General features: G+C 35.1%; 1 protein-coding gene across 1 annotated transcript; it reads right to left on the bottom strand.

The window, feature by feature from the left end:
- Positions 1-871: 871 nt before the first annotated feature.
- On the bottom strand, positions 872-6,331 carry LOC136234230 (putative hydrolase C777.06c). The gene is made up of 10 exons (XM_066024023.1): positions 5,998-6,331; positions 5,759-5,894; positions 4,653-4,780; positions 4,110-4,257; positions 3,912-4,017; positions 3,649-3,707; positions 2,394-2,429; positions 2,211-2,320; positions 1,945-2,006; positions 872-1,223 (listed from the first exon to the last, which is right to left on the bottom strand). The coding sequence occupies exons 1-9, from the start codon at positions 6,225-6,227 to the stop codon at positions 1,949-1,951; spliced, it is 1,011 nt and encodes a 336-aa protein (XP_065880095.1). The 5' UTR covers positions 6,228-6,331; the 3' UTR covers positions 872-1,223; positions 1,945-1,948.
- Between the last annotated feature and the right edge of the window lie 13,125 nt (positions 6,332-19,456).

A 19,456-nucleotide genomic window follows, 5' to 3' on the forward strand; every position in this document is an offset into this window, starting at 1 on the left:
TCATTATAAGCAAGTTCAAAGAGTCAATATTATTTCACTTTAAGCAACTTCCGAGAACACCTAACATATTAAACCAATTTTTTTAAGAGTTGTGGGTTAATAACACTTTTAAGCTTATTTTTACCATATCTTTCTTTTAAATCAATTTTTTATTTTTAAAACTCAAATAACTTAATTTTTTGAATTAAACTTTAATTTTTGAAAATTATAAAAAAAATTATAACTAAAACTAAAAAAGAATGTAAAAATGTTAAGATTCTTTAAAAAAATAGCATTAAAATTTATAGAAAATTAAATATGTCTAATCTTTTCAAGTTAAACATTTTGAACTTTTTAGCTAAAATATCAAAACGGCGAAATTTTAATGTGCTGAAAACTAATTTTGTTTTGACAAATCCTAACGGACTGGACTTTGAAAAGTTATCGCTAACCACAAGACTAAAATTAGCTCCTGGATATGAATTCCTAGTTCCGCCAACCATTAAAGATGTGTGATTTTGATATTATGTTTGATTTTGGTTTTTGTTGTTAATATAACATGATGTGTTTTCATTGAAATTTGAAAGAAATTAAAAAAAAAAAAAAAAAGTGATAAATATGTAGTTCGAGGTTGAGACTATGAAAGAGAAGTAGAAGATGGTCTATTGAATTTTGACATTGTGGTAAAGCGTGTTGTAGACTATGAAATGCCACACACCACTCCATACTATACGTGATTTAGTATGGGGTGGGTGGGGTGGATCAGATGTCCAACAACGTGATTTAACCAAGTCTTGTGTCGGTCAAAGATATCAAATGCCACACACCACTCCATACTATACGTCCACAATAACGGAAGACCTTCAATAATTCAAACAATCAAGCCAATCTCTTAAGGAAGAAAACTGCAACTATTTGTAATTGCAAGTAGGAGATTAATAACAATATCATGTGATTCCAGATGCACAAATTTTCCAGATTCTAAAATTCCCAACAATAATTAAATATTAATATTTCTACAATGAATTTGCTATTCCTAACTATCCAACCAAACAAATAAAGGATGGCGTTACAATTTCAATATCTAATTTTACTTCCTGTTTATTCCCCCCCAAAAAAAAGCATTAGATTCATTTTACTTCTAAATGTATAAATAATTTGACTTTGTTCATCCTTCCCATCAGAATTGGATGGAAATCATGTAGTATCTGTATCTTGTTATGATTGATGCCTCATGTCTCAACCTGCATATATAACCCACGTAAAGTTTCAAAAAAGACAACCAAATTCAACTTCAAAACTTATGCTTTCTGCACCTGGACTATTAATACACATGACAAAACCTGCTATATTTTACCTCTAATTAGATAAAAACCTATTTCTCATCACCAACCATTCATGGGTTACCACATACACCTCATTCCTTCACACTAGCCTTCTCAAAATGGGAACAGGGATATGTCTCCATCATTTTCCGTAAGCCTCCAAATCACTTATTTATAACATTCTATAGAGTTTACATTAAAATCTTCCTCTCATACTACTGCTATTATTATAGTATGGTTCAGACACCAAAAGGTAGGGACGGATCTTTCAGTTCAATATTTTCATCATAACAAAATGATTCATATTTTTCAAGGCATTACATGTGGAGGATCGTTATTCACGCACTGGATGTTTTAGTTTTATTCTTATGAAGTTTTCTTAAAGATTCATGGCTACGATTAGACAACTATATTTCATTTACGAAGTCTCTAAGTTTTTAACATGTAAAGGACACCTAATAATGCATTTAAGGGTAACATGAGTTCCACCAACACATGCGTATGCAAACACATACGTACATACATACACTAAGATAAAAGAGGCAAAGTGGGAATTAGGATGTTCATATATATATATATATAAGAAATTCCTTAAATTATCATCAATCCACATGCTTAAATGCTTAGGACAGTACTTTACCTTATCACAAGTCTATAGGAACTCTCATACCATCATGCGCAAGTTGCACCGGTATTCCTTCCCTACATGCAACAACAACAAAGATTCAGCTTCTTCCTCTTAGATTCATGTTGAAAAAGAAGAATAAAAATAAGCTAGAGCATAAATCTAACTTTTACTAAGTTATAACAATGTTAAGATCTATTGCTAAAGTTAACAACCAAACCGTGTCAGCTATGATTCAAAATGCAGATGATGTATGGAATGTGGTTTTCCAGCATAAGTACCTTTCAGACCATTCCCTCAGGAAATCATTGTCCTTGTTATGATCAAACTCATGAGTCATCCCAATTAGAAGGGCTTTTTTCGGGCATAATCTCTTCACAGCTTCAAGGGTCTGTATACAAGTTAGTATGAGTGACAGTAAATACAAAAAGAGATTGACAGAGAACAGAGAACAAGTAGCAAACCTGAGGAAAGCAGAAGTGTGTATTATGGGAACCATTCTACAGGGAGACAGCAAAACGGACATCATTGGTATTGTTTCCATTATCAGAAGAAATAAAGCAAAATAGAGGCAGAATATTGCAAAACATGCCGCTATCTATGACACAAGGAGGACAGAACATGCCTCTACAATTTTTGTTGTGGTCAACACCCACATAATTAAATGATCACGCAAAATAAAGTATGTGTTAGTGACTGATGATGAATATCCTAGCCCATATTACCAGACTTACAAGGATTGATAGAAGAGGGTGCATGAAAAGGTACTGAGCTTGAATGTCAATATAATTTAGGCTAGTTTCAGATAGAATTTTCTTGTAGTAAGCATTACAAGTCCAATTTATTTTATTGCCAAAGAAGCACATTACTAAATAGATTTTGCAATAATATTCACAAGACAGGCTTGTAAGTTGGTGATAATTACTTTTAAGATCCTAAAAGGTATTCATGATGTTAGGAACACAAGCTTGTAATTTGTTGGTGATAATTACTTTCAAAATCCATAAAGATATAGATTTTTACCATTTCTCTTTTCTTTACAAATCAAGTCCTCGCAAAAGTTCTAAATATTGGGTCCTCTGGTCCTACGGGAAGACTACTTTCTTTTCTTCCAACTTTTCAATCTTAATACTTTTACAGAGTTTGTTCTTTTTTTCTACTTCAAACACTGTTTTCTATTCCCCTTGCAAATTCACTTCATATACAACCATATAATTGCAATAATAATAAAAAAAAAAAAATTGAATCGATGAGCAACATTAACATTATCTCCTTCCAACACTAAATTAAATTATCGTGTCATTTAAATTATTTACAACATTATAGTTTCGATTATTTGAATTATGTAAAATATTACACAATTTTGCTCATTTAAATCAATTAAATTTCAATATGATTCAACAACTAATACATACTTTCTTTTCCTAGAAATTAACTTTAATTACAGATAGATGTTCGGTGAAAAGGATTTCAGTTTGACATCATAGAGATGGTCTATTATTTTTCACTTAATATGCAATTTCAAAATCCTTCATCATTTCAAACTCTCACTATCCAAATAGAGCCCTTAGTATGCAGATTCTGAATCTTTTTTGTAATAATACATTCAAATGTGTAAGTTAGGAAATAGCAACTTCTATAAGCACCATGATATTCAGTATCCTTTAGATAGAAACTACTGGCAGGTGATCAAGAAGAAAAGAACATAAAGTGACTTACCTTGTACAAAGTGTCCAAGATAAGAAGATCCAACTGGCCTGCCCCAGATTTTGATATTACTGTAAAATAAAGATTCAGTAATTTAAAAAGTTATTTACATTGTCAATGCCATAAACACAAAGAGAAAAAAAACATCCACTGTAACATATCCCAGAAAAGTGGCAAATCTTTTTTCTACCAGTAAAGTAAGCCAATCTATTTTTTATCGCATAATCAAAATCCTCATAACAAATGAGTTGGTGCAAAATACGGAAAAGACTCACCATATTCTGTACTTGCAGGGAAGCGTGAAACATCCGATATGTAGGCCACTCTACTCTTTTCACCAAAGAGATAGCCCAAGCAAACATAGTCTTCTCCGTGCATCACCTACAATAAGAAACAAACATATAGTAGTGTATCAGAAACAGGAACATATAGATATATGGCATATCATTTAAGAAGGGTCCAGAACAAGTAACTGGCAAAGGCACAAATTTTACGCCTGAAGCAACAAATGGACTTTGACAATCTTCCTCAATTATCTGCCAGTCCAGCTGTGCTACTCGTCTTACTTCTTGACCTTCCCTTAATTTTTTCTTCATGAGATAAGGAAATTTCACAGCAATGCTGGTGATATATCAAAGTAATTTTACAATTCAGATCAGCACACAAAAAGATAAAGAAAACAGAAATGCACACAGGAAGTTCACATGACACATCATTTTGAAACACTTGAAAAATCAAATAATTATAGATAAATCAACTAATTTAGCAGTATTTATAAGCTCATACTCAAATGAGAAAGTCATTCATTTATGGTGGCCATAAAGACAGTCAAATGAAGAAAGTAAAACAAAAAGTGATGGCAAAGCTTTTAAAGGTTTCAGTTTAATTTGCTGATAAACTTGAAATATGATTGCATAGTTATTGGTCTTTGAGTCTGACAACAAAAAAAGAATAGATAATCTGCATTTTATTAAAAAGCCGCATGTGTACGGCTGAATAGAAAAGCATGAAGGTACCTATCCATGGCTGACTGACTTAGGTAAATGGCTGTTGGGTCAATATCATTTGTAGGACTAAAAGGTTGCACAGCACGTATATCATCAAGACCGAGAACTGCATCAGCATGTTCGTGAGTCAAAATAATCTGCAGTTCATTCAAAAATTAGGGCAAGGCATAAGAATTAATAATAAGTTCAAGAATACAAGGCATGCCCATCAATGCAAGGCAAGTCAAAAAAATCAAATCCTGTTTGACATTATAAGATTTCAAGTGAGTTGGTAACACTCTATATCTTAACTTTATATTCTGAAATAAAACTTATTATGACTAATGGTGATGGAAAGCAGCAGTCTGGTCAAACACATCACAAGATTCACCTGCTCAAACATCTTTTGGGATCACTTTCAGATAATTAGGATCACTTTCAGCGACTTTTCTTATCTAAATATTCCTTTATAATTCTCCCTTCCAACCTAAGAGAAGTATCATCAAAGAACTTCAATCCTTAAAGTGAGGATAATTCCATACCATCTATCAATCTTGAGCACTCGACAGATGGATTTGGCATATTGGCTATTAAAAACAACACCTCCAAACCTTTGATTGTTCAAAAAGTATTCAACTAAACACATCTATTATTCATTAGAATACAGAGTGAATAATACTTGCAAAGGTTGATAGGAAACAGTAAAACACACTATTTGAAATATTAGGAGTTATTGTTAATCAGATCTGTGGAAATTATCAACTATCTAGCAGCAGTGCACACAGCATTTGACATTTTAACTGCATTCAGATTTGGAAAAGAGATGCAGAATGTGTTCTAGAACTGGTCTCTAGTTCCATTCATGTTCCTTCCTAAAGGAATTCTTTCACATTGTCATCAGTCTTATGATCTCCCTTCACTTGAACTCATACTCAGTCTGTTCATATAATCAGACCTAACACACTAATGACATATCTTATCAAAAATCAAACCAAGTCCTAAAAAAGCTTTACGTTTTATTTTATGAGAAAAAAATGCTTTCACAGGAACTTTTGATTGGAAAAGTTAACGGGGGAAAGTTCTAGAAGAGGTCCGTATAATTAATAAGAGAACGATTAAGACAAAAGATCACTCACAGAATCAACACAGGGAATCTTGTGAAAAGTAAACCACCTAAGCACTTGTTCCCTGAACGTCTTCCCAACATCAATCAATATATAGTTGTGTTTTCCATCACTCTGGAAGTAATCTATAAGCAGAGATGTATTGCACCTGTACGCATACAGGTATTTTATTTGTTTATAGCAAACAGAAACAAAAATAAAATCTTTGAAACAATGAAGATCTTATTCGAAATCAAAATAAGAAATTGAACCTGTAATTAGGGTTTTTCTCGGGAGGGAGGGAGAGGGACTGGGAGCAAACATGGCAGGGCGGATCGGAGGGTTGGATCAAGCACATTGCATTGGGGACAGCGCTGGAGCATCCGGTACCGAGAAAAATCAGAGCAGATCTAAGACCGGAGTCGTGATTAGGCGGCGATGTAGCATTGGGCATAATGCCGTTTTGGGCGACGCCGTTTTCAGGGAGATTAGGAGAGTCCATTGGAAAGTCTGTGTATGTAGTAGCAAGGAAATTGAGGACAAAAGAGTGACTCGAGTCGCGTAGAGCAAACGTGCAGCACGAATATTCTGTGGCTCGGCTATTTATATGCTACACCTCCCCGCGAAACTTAACGGTTTTGGCAGTTGCTGGTTTTCCTTTTCCTTTTCCTTATGTGGCAACAACTAGGACTCTTCACTTATTTTATTTTTTTATGCATTCATCCTTTAAATTTTGTATAAGCTTTCGAACAATTACAATTACGGACGCAAATCTTTTTAACTAAAAATAATTATATGTGAACATCAAATCCGTTAAAAATATGTGATGTATTTTATTTGTATTTTTTTTATTATTATTTTGTATTTAAAATAATGTTGATTTGAAGAATATGATTCAACAATAAAGTATAAAATGTTGAATCAATGATCTTTCAAAATAACCTAATTACAAAATTCTATCCGTTAAAAAAATTTTTAAATTTTTTTATCTAGATTTTGGTCTTGTACCACAGTAGAAGCACTTCTTAAATAGAGGGAATGGACAAGCTCCATTTTGTTGAATCATATACTGGAAGTTACTAGAGCTTCCTTTAAAGACAAACTTCAAATCTAGAAAATTAGCAACTTCCATTTTCGCCTTTTGAACTATGCAATCCCTAATGGTAAAATTTAATTCCCCTTTGAATATCATTAATGGATCGAGTACAATCTGTAGAGACAACCACACTGTCAAAGCCACAACTTTTAGCGGCAGCCATTTAGAATTGCCAGCAACTTAGCTTGTAGAACTGGCCAACAAGGGCCAATAGGGCATGCACCGCATATCAACATAGAGCTAGAAGAGTTTAAAGAACTTGACCAACGATTTGAGGAGTTATTCTCTGCTTTACATGATGTTTCTGCTACTAGGGTTGCAGATATTAGGACAATGCGTGAGCAACTAATGATGCACCTTAGGTGTTGTTTGGTGATATTAACTTTACTTGCATTCAACCAACATCTTCTAATTGACAAAGGCAGAATTCTTCTTTCAAACCTTAGCATGTTGATTTCTGTTCATCTAGGTTTTGGTAAAAATGAGAAGAGCTACGTCAAAATTAAGTATTGTATTTCTTTTGAATGTGCATATGTTAATGGTGATTGCTTCAATATCTTCTTTGGATGTGCTATGTTCTTTTGATTTGTGTTTTAGTTTTTATATATATATATATATATATATATATATAGAAGATGGCTCTTGTGAGAACTCTTTTTTAGGTGAGGACACTTCCTTATGGTGAGAACACTCAAAACTACGTCGTTTTGAGTAGGAAAATTTAAAAAAAAACGTTGCAGCATGTGGGGTTCGAACCATGGCCTCTTCATTTACACTCCACATTGCTTACTGCTAAGCCAATTGCTTTTCTAGTATTTTATGTCGCGCGCTGCTTAATATACCAGTGTCCTTTTAGCTTCTATTGTTTAATATTTGATGCATGCACTTATTAATATCGATTAAATATGCATAGTAATGAATTATTAATAGAAAAAAATAAATGTGCATAATAATGAATTATTAATAGAAAAAAAAATCCAAGAACATGCTCTAATTTCTTATTTATTTAATTCCTCTATATTTTTATAATTTATGTTTTAAAATGTTAAGGACGATATTCTAAATATTGTTACATATGTTCTAAACTTTATAATTTGTGTTCTAAAAATTAAGATAATGTTTTAAAAAAATAGTAAATATATGGACCATTTTTTTTGTTCAAAAAAAAACTCACATTCTAAATAACATAACGTATGTTCTAAAAAACATAACATATGTTCTAAAGCTTATAGTTTGTGTTTCAAAAATTAAGTATAATTTTTTTTTTAAATCAGTAGATATCTGGATCGTTTTTTCATTTGTTCTATAATATAATTTGTAACTCATGTTCGAAAAAACATAACACATGTTCTAAAAAATATAATGTATGTTCTAAAAAATATGTCGTACGTTCCAAACTTCATAGTTCGTGTTTTAAAAGTTAAAATATATATTCTAACATATGTTTTAAAAAATATATAGTTTGTGTTCCAAAAATTAAGTATAATGTTCTAAAAAAATCAATAGATATCTGGATCGTTTTTTCATTTGTTCTATAATATAATTTATAACTCATGTTCGAAAAAACATAACACATGTTCTAAAAAACATAACGTATGTTCTAAAAAATATGTCGTACGTTCTAAACTTCATAATTCGTGTTTTAAAAGTTAAAATATATGTTCTAATATATGTTTTAAAAAAATATATTTTCTTATATAACATAAATTATAAAAATATAAAGGAATTAAATAAATAAGAAATTAGAGCATGTTCTTGCATTTTTTTCTATTAATAATTCATTATTATGCACATTTCTTTTTGTTTCTATTAATAATTCATTATTATGCACATTTCTTTTTTTTCTATTAATAATTCATTATTATGCATATTTTTTTTGAGGCAATTATGCATATTTAATCGATATTAATAAGTGAATTCGTCAGATATTAAACAATAGAAGCTACTAGCATAATAGTATATTAAGTAGCGCGTGATATATTGCATAGGAGAAGCAATTGTCTCAGTGGTATGTAAGGTAGAGTGTAGATGAGAGGTGCTAAGTTCGACCCCCACTAGCAGCATTTAGTGGTTTTTATTGGTTTTTATTGATTCTTATGGTGAGAACACTCAAAACTACGCCGTTTTGAGTATAAAAATTAAATAAAACATGGAATGTTGTTGGTGGGATTCCCACACAGACTTCTCATCTACACTTATTTGACGCATACACTTATTAATATCGATTAAATGTGCATAATAATGAATTATTAATAGAAAAATAAATCCAAGAACATGCTCCAATTTCTTATTTATTTAATTTCTCTATATTTTTGCAATTTATGTTTTAAAATGTTAAGGACGATGTTCTAAAAATTAAGCATATTGTTTTAAAATAATCAGTAAATATATGAACCATTTTTTCATTTGTACTATAATATAATTTATAACTCATATTCTAAATAACATAACTTATGTTCTAAATAACATAACGTATGTTCTAAAGTTTATAGTTTGTGTTCTAAAAGTTAAGTCTAATGTTCTAAAAAAATCAGTAGATATCTGGATCATTTTTGTATTTGTTCTATAATATAATTTATAACTAATGTTCTAAAAAACATAACACATGTTCTAAAAAACATAATGTATGTTCTAAAAAATATGTCGTGTGTTCTAAACTTCATAGTTCGTGTTTTAAAAGTTAAAATATATGTTCTAACGTATATTTTAAAAAATATATTTTCTTATATAAATAAAATATTAATATGAAATTTTATTAAAATATATAATATATTTTTATTTAAAAAATATTATATGGACTATTTTTGCATTTGTTCTATAATATAATTTATAATTCATATTCTAAATAACACAACGTATGTTCTAAAAAACATAACGTATGTTCTAAAGTTTATAGTTTGTGTTCTAAAAATTAAGTATAATGTTCTAAAAAATCAGTAGATATCTAGATCATTTTTGCATTTGTTCTATAATATAATTTATTACTCATGTTCGAAAAAACATAACGCATGTTCTAAAAAACATAACATATGTTCTAAAAAATATGTCGTATGTTCTAAACTTTATAGTTCGTGTTTTAAAAGTTAAAATATATGTTCTAACGTATGTTTTAAAAAATATATTTTCTTATATAAATAAAATATTAATATGAAATTTTATTAAAATATATAATATGTTTTTATTTAAAAAATATAGTTTTAGCATCAGATGCACTTAATAATATATAAATAAGAATTGTATAATGAACAAACTAAAGCAAACATATTTTTATTTAAAAAATATAGTATTATATTTTTTTTTAGCATCAGAGGAAATTAATAATATATAAATAAAAGAATTGTATAATGAACAAACTAAAGCAATTGTATTTTTATTTAAAAAATATAGTATTGGATTTTTTTTAAAAATCAGAGGTACTTAATAATATATAAATAAAAGAATTATATAATAAACAAACTAAAGTAAGTGCTTTAAAAAAAAAACTAAAGTAAGTGGCTCAGCAGTATATGGTGCGCGCTATACTCTTCCTATGCCCTAGACCCAGGTTCGAATCCCTCCACCCTGATTTTCTTATTTAATCTTTAATTAAAGGTATCAAAACTACGCCGTTTCATATTGTTCTCACATAACAAAGTGTCCTCACCTAAGGGAGGGTTCTCACTTGATCCCTCCCATATATATATATGAGTTTCCTTCAATCCAAATAAAGTGATTAAAAGAAATACAAAAATTAATTTAAAATGATTTACAATTCTCGACGCATTATCCGTCGGTAAATGATTTAAATAAATATTTCAAAAAAATAGATCACTGATGCACGTGGGTCGATAATATTGTCGGAATCTCCGAAGCAAGTCACCTACTAAAATTAGACGGAACGTCCGACACAAAACGCCGACTATAATTTGTATCGGTGAATTTTTTTTTGTCGGTAAAAATTTCTCGCAGCTGCTTACCTACGAGGTCAACGCCGAGACAGATGAATCTGTCGGAATTCCGTCTGTGAATGCGATCACCGACGCAAATTAGCCCCTCACCGACGGATTGATGCCGTCGGTGATGACGTTTTTTCTTATAGTGGTAGATATAAAGCCCGCATCGTACCAAAACCCGCTATCCAGAAAAGCTGCATCACAGTTGAGTTTTACACTATCAATCAGCGTTGGAGTCCAAGGAGGCTTCTCATAAGCCCGACTAGCTATAGCAGTGGTATTACGCTAATATAGTGCATTTAGAGCAACATGTAGGACTTGTAACAATGTGATTCTCAGTGAGTTTGTTATTGATATGAAGTGTAGTATTTATACAGAATACAGTTCACTCCGTAGTGAACAACTATAGTCAACAACTGAACCTATATTCTAGGCTAGAGATAAATAACAAAATGATACAGATAAATAATAACTAAATACATAGTCTAATACACCCCCGTAGTCGAAAGGTTCGGAGGGCGAACATTGAGACTATTGCGAAAATCTTCAAATAGTGTTGACGGAAGACCTTTGGTGAAGATGTCAGCGATTTGATAGCGAGATGACACGTGAAGGACACGGACTTCTCCTTTTGCAACGCGTTCTCGGACAAAGTGAATATCCATTTCCACATGCTTAGTGCAGTGATGCTGAACCGGGTTGCCTGTGAGATACACGGCGCTGATATTGTCACAGTACACTATTGAAGATTTCTGAATCGGACAGCCAAGTTCTAAAAGCAGATTGCGTTTCCAGCATGTCTCAGACACGACATTGGCAACGCCGCGATATTCGGCCTCTGTGCTGGATCGGGACAGTGTTGGCTGTCGTTTTACGAACCAAGAGATTAGATTGTCCCCTATGAATACACAGTAGCCTGATGTTGATCGACGAGTGTCGGGACAGTCTGCCCAATTGGCATCCGTGTAGGAGATCAATTGACTGGGAGAAGATGCTAACAGTGTGAGGCCAAAGTCAAGAGTGCCCTGAACATACCTCAGGATGCGTTTAAGAGCAGACATGTGTGTAGTTTTTGGGTTGTGCATGAACAAGCATATCTGTTGAACTGCGTATGAAATATCGGGTCGGGTAAGGGTGAGATATTGAAGAGCACCAGCCAATCGTCTGTATTCGGTGGGGTCATGGTAAGCAGAACCAGAAGAGATACTGAGCTTTTGTTTGGTGTCAACCGGAGTGGTAGCCGAATTGCACGAGCTGAGTCCGGCTTTTGCAATTATTTTAGAAGCATACTTCCGCTGAGATAGGAAGAGAGAGCCAGGAGAGTGAGTCACTGATATGCCCAAAAAATAGTGCAGAGGGCCCAAATCTTTCATTGCAAATTCGGAGCTCAATTATGACATTACTGAAGCCTGAAGTGTGTCAGAAGAGGTGATTAGCACTATATCGTCGACATACAGAAGGATGTATGCCGTGTCAGAGCCTTGTCTGTAGATAAATAATGAGCTGTCAGAGATGTTATTGGAGAAACCGATTTGAATGACAAAATTAGCAAACCGCTGATACCAGGCCCGAGGTGCCTGCTTGAGACCGTATAATGATTTCTGTAGCAGACATACATGATCAGGATACCTGGAATCCTGGAACCCCAGTGGCTGATGCATGTAAACGGTTTCAGTAAGATCCCCATGCAGGAAGGCATTTTTGACGTCTAATTGCCGAATTTTCCAATTTTTAGACAGTGATATGCTGAGGATAGCATGAATAGTGGCTGGTTTAACCACAGGGCTAAATGTTTCACCACAATCAACTCCTGTCAACTGTCCGGAACCATTCCCAACCAATCTTGCTTTATATCGCTCAAAGGAACCATCCGACTTTGTTTTGTGCCTGAAAATCCACCAACTACGAATAATATTAGCACATTTTGGACGGGGTACAAGTACCCACGTCTTATTTGTAATAAGAGCCTCAAATTCATCAGTCATGGCTTGTATCCAGTTTGGATCACTTAATGCAAGAGAGGGTGTTTTTGGAAGCGGAGATATGGTAGGTTTTGTTAAGGCGGATAGATTTAGCATTCGACGAGGTTTATGGATGCCATGTTGAGCTCTCATGGTCATTTTGTGAGTGCTAAGAACTTGTAATTGAGGAGAAGAGGCAGAAGTATCAGAAGGAGTTTGTGATGTATTAAAGGAGGAGATGGAAGACGAGACAGGCTCGGAGGACTGCGTTTGCGCTGTGCGCGCAGACGAGGAGGCGGATGGACTGCGATTAGATGACGAGACGGGAGATGACTCGGACAACCTGTTTGGACTTGACGGGACAGCAGACGACACGGACGAACTGACACGACTGGATTTGGGGTTAGACAATGCGGGCGACTCGGTTGGAATGGAGGGAGTGACGGGTGACGCGGACGATACAGACGCAACAGAAATGGGGGACGCGACAGACTCGGGATGGACGGAATTGTGACGGGGAGTGTGAGTTCGAAATTGGACAGCATGTAGGAAGGTGCTGTCCGACTCGACAGAAGTTTGTGAGGGAGATGCGCAATTAAGAGGCACGGTTGAAAATGGAAGGGTCGATTCGTCAAAAATGACATGACGGGATATGATTATCTTATTTCTAGACATGTCCAGACATTTATATCATCTATGATTAGATGGATAACCTAAGAAAACACATGGAGAAGAGTGAGACTCGAGCTTATTTCGTGTTTGGGATGGAATTAGAGGGAAGCAAAGGCATCCGAAGACACGCAAGTGGGAATAGGTGGGTTCCTGTTTATACAAAATTTTGGTGGGTGATTGGTATCCTAGAACCTTATGAGGATATATATTTAGGAGATAAGTTGCTAATTCGAGAGCATGTTGCCAGAATTTAAGAGGAATAGAGGCATGATGCATTACTGTTCTAATCAGATTATTAATGGTGCGTTCTGATTTCCCATTTTGAGGTGAGGTATACGGACAAGAGAACCGAAATTGCATTCCGTTTGTTTGACAAAATTGTTTAAAGGAATTGTTATTGAATTCACCCCCATTGTCACACTGAAAAACCTTAATTTCTCTTTCAAATTGAGTTCGAACATATGACCGAAAAATAAGAAAAGCGGAATAGACTTGAGATTTGTGGGCTAACGGAAATGTCCAAAGAAAATTGGTGTACGAATCTAAAAACAGTACATAAAACCGATGGCCACCCGAGCTAAGAATGGGTGAAGTCCAAATATCACTATGAATTAAATCGAAAGGCATACAAGCAAAATTGTTGGAGGACTGAAAAGGTAATTCTACTTGTTTTCCATTAATACATGAAGAACAAACAGAAGCATCCTTAACTTTATTACAAGAAACCAACTTTTTATTGAGCAGGGCGTTCAAAACAGGAAGCCCTGGATGTCCTAATCTATTATGCCAAACGGCGGAAGACAAAGCAGTAAAGGCAGAATGAGATGACGCGAAATTGTGGGAGCTAGAGGTGACTGGATATAGGGCGTCGGAACTCTTACGTCTCATGATAATAGTGCCCGTCCGTAAATCCTTCACAGAAAAACCCAAAGGATCAAATTCCATAGAAACTTGGTTATCTTTAGTAAATTGACGGACAGAAATGAGATTTTTGATAAGATGAGTTGCATGCAAAACATTGGTTAACTTTAAACGGTGATGATTAGAATCTAGATATGCATTACCAGATCCACAAATAGGCATACAATGACCATTACCAATAATTATATTTTCATTGAGGTTCGAATTGAAATAAGAGGTGAGTGTACCTTTGTCAGTTGTCATGTGTGAAGTAGCTCCTGTGTCCATGTGCCATTGATCAGGAGGTGGAGCAAGTGTCATGGTGTGCATAGCTTCTGCAATATCGGTAGGCACATACGATGGTGATTCCATATGAAGGTGTGCTTGCTGCATGTGAGGACGAGGTCCTAAAATACCAGATTGTGACGGCTGCCTGCCTGAAGTAGGGTAAGGGCATGGAGGAGTAGCCCATTGTTGCGGTGGTGCCCATGGGTGGGTATATCCCCAAGGAGGAAGGGCAGCAGGGTGATAGTGCGGTGGCTGAGACGACCAGTAGTGGTGTCGACCGCCTCTGTCGCGATTTGAGCGACCACCGTGTCTGCCGCCGCGGTAGGAGGAGGAGCCGCGATAATACGCGGGTCGCGGTGAGTGGTGCGACGGCACAACCGTAGCTTTAGCGGACGACACAGTCAATGCAACTGGTTCAGATTGAGGAGGATTCTTGCGGGCACGAGCTGTTTCTTCCAGAATCAGCATGGATCGGGCTCTCTGAAAGGATGGAAGTGGATCCCCATGTCTAATTTGAGTACCAACGATATCATAAGCCTCAGTCAGACCGGATATAAGTTGTAACACCATCTGATCATTAGTAATCGGACAATCCACATTTGACAATTGATCAGACAAAGATTTGAGATGCTGACAATAGGTTGAGATGTCAGAATAGTCACTAAGTTTGGTTTTGGAGAATTCTTGCTGGAGAAAGAGAGCTCGGGAATTCTTGTTGTCTGAAAAGATTTCCTGTAGACGACTCCAGGCCCTGGCAGCTGTGGAGTTAGCTTCAATAATAGTATGGAGAAGGTCGAGGGAGATGGTGCTATAGATCCATTGAAGAACAATGGCATCAATGCGAGACCAGAGATTGGGGTTGGATTGTTGGAGAGTATTGGCGGAAGGGTTTGTGGGTGATGGAGGAAATATATGATCCAGGACCTATAATGCTGTGGCATGGAGCTTGAACAGAGCAGCCCAAGTAGGATAATGCCATTTTTCTATGTCGAGGATTATTTTGATGAAGGTAGATATATTGGAGACGGTGAGGGACGGATGGTGATTTGGATTTGTGTCTGTGTTGTCCATGTTCGAATTTGTTTTGGGCCGGGTACCGGTTGAGGAGTTTTCTGTGTTGGTGCTCATTATTGTCGACGGGAAGGATAAGGGGGGGGTTGCGATTTTGTGCTGAATCGGTAAAGGGAAGGTGGCCAGAATGAAGAACGGCGGCGGCGGCGATGCGGTTAGAGATGGTGTCGCGGCGGCGGCGACGGTAAAGAAGAAAGAGAGGTGAGGGTTAGGGTTAGGGTCTCTGATACCATGTAACAATGTGATTCTTAGTGAGTTTGTTATTGATATGAAGTGTAGTATTTATAGAGAATACAGTTCACTCTGTAGTGAACAACTATAGTCAACAACTGAACCTATATTCTAGGCTAGAGATAAATAATAGAATGATACAAATAAATAATAACTAAATACATAGTCTAATAGGACCACCCCATCCGACATCATCTTCCCGTCATGCCAACACCGGTTGTGATCGAACCAGAACACCCAACACATCGTAAAAAACAGTCGAACGCATCCCGCGAGAGGAACTCGTGAACCCTTCCCACCCAACAAACACATTGATTCCCCCCTAAATTGTACAATTTCATCGAGAGAGTGGCAGCTTTCCACCTTCTCCGAGCCACACTACATTCCTTAAAGATATGGATAAGCGAGTTGCCCTCCTTTCCACTGAAAATGTAGAAATTTCGGATAGGGATGTGCCTATTAGCAAGAGTGTCAAGGCAAAGGACATCTTTGTTGCACACCTCCCAAATAAACTTAATGGTTGATTTTAGGACCAAGATCCAACTTGCATATTGCAGCCAAAACAAGTTATCCAACCCTCAAGTATAACTGTCAGAGTCACATGGGCCAGTTAAATAGGATCTTAAAGGTCACACATATTATGATCTATGTCTTACTCTGGATTAGCAGAATTACAGGAGCAATGAAACTGTAATTTACCTCCCCATTAAATGACTGTAGTCGCTGCTCACATTTAGGATGTACAACGTAGATCTCCTGTAAATACAAGGTACACAGTAATGACAAGGTATTCTATTCATTCTACTTACTCATCTAAGTTTACATACTCGACAGTATCATTTTCTCACCACTGACTTAGCATTGGAGTGTGACCCCCGGTTGCCGGCTCTTCTTTGACCACTTTTCTATCTTATCTCAAGCAATGAGGGGACCCAACTAGCTCAGCTCAGAATTCCTCACATCACTGAGAATCTGAAACAACAAGATGGATGCTCTTCTTCAACTGGCATTACTGATCTACAGAGACTTTCTGTCAAAATTACTTATCTTATAGCGCTTATCAAAGAGGGTTTTACTGCTTTTAATGAAACTATCAACAAGAAAAGAGAAAATAATATCAACTTAGATGAAACCGTGAACTTTCTATCCTCATACACCACACTTAAACCTTTAACAGACTTGAAAATCTCATTGGCAAAGTTGACAGCCTTACTTAAAGCTCTTCAGAAATTGGCACTCCAAAATTGTTTCAAAAAATTGCAGTTTTAGATTTAAGGACTAAACTGGAAACAACAAATGGTTTCAGAGTTCTTAGGAATATTGTTTCGTAAGATCATAAGATCTTAAAATAAGTTCTGGTAACAAATACGTGAAAAACTTACATTTTGCTGTAATGATTAAAGGACCTAGATAGAACAACTTGTAAGTTCAAGGACTTCCTAGAACTTTTTTGTCCATTATCATCTTAGACTTTAAGCGACTCCATCATAAAGTTGAAGGTTCAAAAATAAATTTTTGAAACTGCTGGATAGTCTCATTCTTAAAAAGAGAGTTCAAGGACTTGAAATGTTTTCTTTATTTGTGTTTGGCAAAATTAAATAATTTTTATGGAAAAGTAGGTAAATAAATCTTATGTTTGATCGATTTACAAAAAAAAAAAAAAATCTAGTGATTTAAAAATTTATAAATATGACTGGTTTGTATAACTTCTAAACCCATGTATTCTATAAAAAAAATTGTTGTAGTGGAATATATTTGTATTCTATCAAAAAATTAGTGATAATCTTACTCAAAGCTCTTCGGAAATTGGCACTCCGAATTCAGCATATGCAGTGTCACTGCTCATCCTAACAATACGCTAGGAGCTCAGCCATATCGCCCTTCTTCCTCCTCCTATTCCTCCATGCAGGCCATAAGTACATGAATATATTTTGCTAAAAGTGGTGTTTAGTTTATTAGTAAGTGAACTAGTCCTTTTTTATGCTAAAGAAGCAGAGAGCTTATATGTAATACCACATAGATATGATCTGTTTTCGTCCAAATTTCTAACACATTTTAATTGGATTTTTATCTTACTACTAATGTCAATTCACTCTCTCCATCACCAATATGGGATTCAGTTTCATTCATGAATCCATCGCCATCTCTTAGGGTCCCTCTATGCTTACGCTTTCTACCTAGCGCCACCCTCTCCGAACCGGATCGTTACAGGCTCACTAGCTTACGAACCACATATTGTACGTGGAGAGTCGGCTTTGATACCAATGGTAACAACCTGACTCAATACCATGTAAATATGTCCGCTTTGACCGAAATCCCAACACATTGGGCCTCACTGTTTTCAAACACATCTGCATGTATTGGATTTCCAACTTACTATTAAAGCCTGGTCACTCTCTCGCCATCTCTATGGATTCAGTTCATTCCTGCTACCATCGTCTCACTCTTTGGTCAGACCTTCTACCTCGGTACCACCTACTCCGAACTGAATCGTTACATATTAACTAATATTTTAGTTATGTCTCTGACATGAAAATAGAGTGTAATGCTCTAGTTAAAACTGTGTTTTTAATTTGTTTTTGGTTGATTTACAAAAAGGGGAAGAAGGTTTATGAGTTATTAATAACAGTTACACCTTATGAAAGATTATGAATATTGCTCATGATGAAATTGTGAATATTGTTCATGATGAAATGTGTTTAGGTTGTTAATGTTTACATGTTGAAATGTTGTTTAGGCTGTTTATGCTCGGCTTCCAATCACATTATGTTTAAGAGTGGTTAGTAGTAGTGGCAGGGCGAGTAGTTTATGTTAGGGGACCAATTTTAGCCTTGCGATTAGTGTTGGAGTTTGAAAAACATTTCCGAAATCCATCTGTTAAGGGGCTGCCAACTACTGAAATACTACTATTCAATGGTGGAACCTGGCCGGAGGACCGGAGCCCCCAAGCCCTGGGCTGGCTCTGCCCCTGATTAGTAGTTAAATTCCGGTTGAAGTTTAATAGGTTTTAAGAAAAATCACTTCTTAAAATCTGTTAAAATTGCAGCAAGGTAAAAAACCAAACTAATACATGAATTGTTGATAAAAACTTTCTAAGATAAACAATCAAGGTATGTGATAGTTTTTATGCTAAAGTTTAGATACAAAGTGTTTACTTGTTAAGATGTTTTAATGTCAAGTGTCTTCAGATTTTGTTTTCGAAAAATTGCAGTTTTAGATTTACGGACTAAACTGAAAACAATAAAAAGTTTCAGAGTTCTTAGGAATAGTGTTTCTAATATAAAAAATGTCCTGGATGACTTCATAAGCTCTTAAAATAAGTTCTGGTTAACAAATAACTGAAACTTACATTCTGCTGTAATGATTAAAGGACCTAGTTGAAACAACTTGAAATTTCAGGGACTTTCTAGAATTGTTTTGTCCATTATCATCTTAGACTTCAAGTGACTCCATCATAAAGTTCAAGGTTCAAAAATAATTTTTTGAAAGCAGTGGATAGTCTCATTCTTAATCCTTATATATACTTAAGGATTAAATCGAACTAAAAAGATAGTTCAAGGACTTGAAATGTTTTTACCTT

This window comes from Euphorbia lathyris, chromosome 6 (assembly GCF_963576675.1).
Source record: "Euphorbia lathyris chromosome 6, ddEupLath1.1, whole genome shotgun sequence".
Lineage (NCBI taxonomy): Eukaryota > Viridiplantae > Streptophyta > Magnoliopsida > Malpighiales > Euphorbiaceae > Euphorbia > Euphorbia lathyris.

What these genes read in the sequence shown, in the direction of transcription:
- LOC136234230 (XM_066024023.1), bottom strand. Translation starts at nt 6,227, where the DNA reads ATGGACTCTCCTAATCTCCCTGAAAACGGCGTCGCCCAAAACGGCATT. An exon ending in AGATTCCCTGTGTTGATTCT is followed by an intron (nt 4,781 to 5,758) that starts GTGAGTGATCTT and finishes AATGAACTGCAG; the next exon opens with ATTATTTTGACTCACGAACA. An exon ending in CTGAGGGAATGGTCTGAAAG is followed by an intron (nt 2,007 to 2,210) that starts GTACTTATGCTG and finishes TGTTGCATGTAG; the next exon opens with GGAAGGAATACCGGTGCAAC.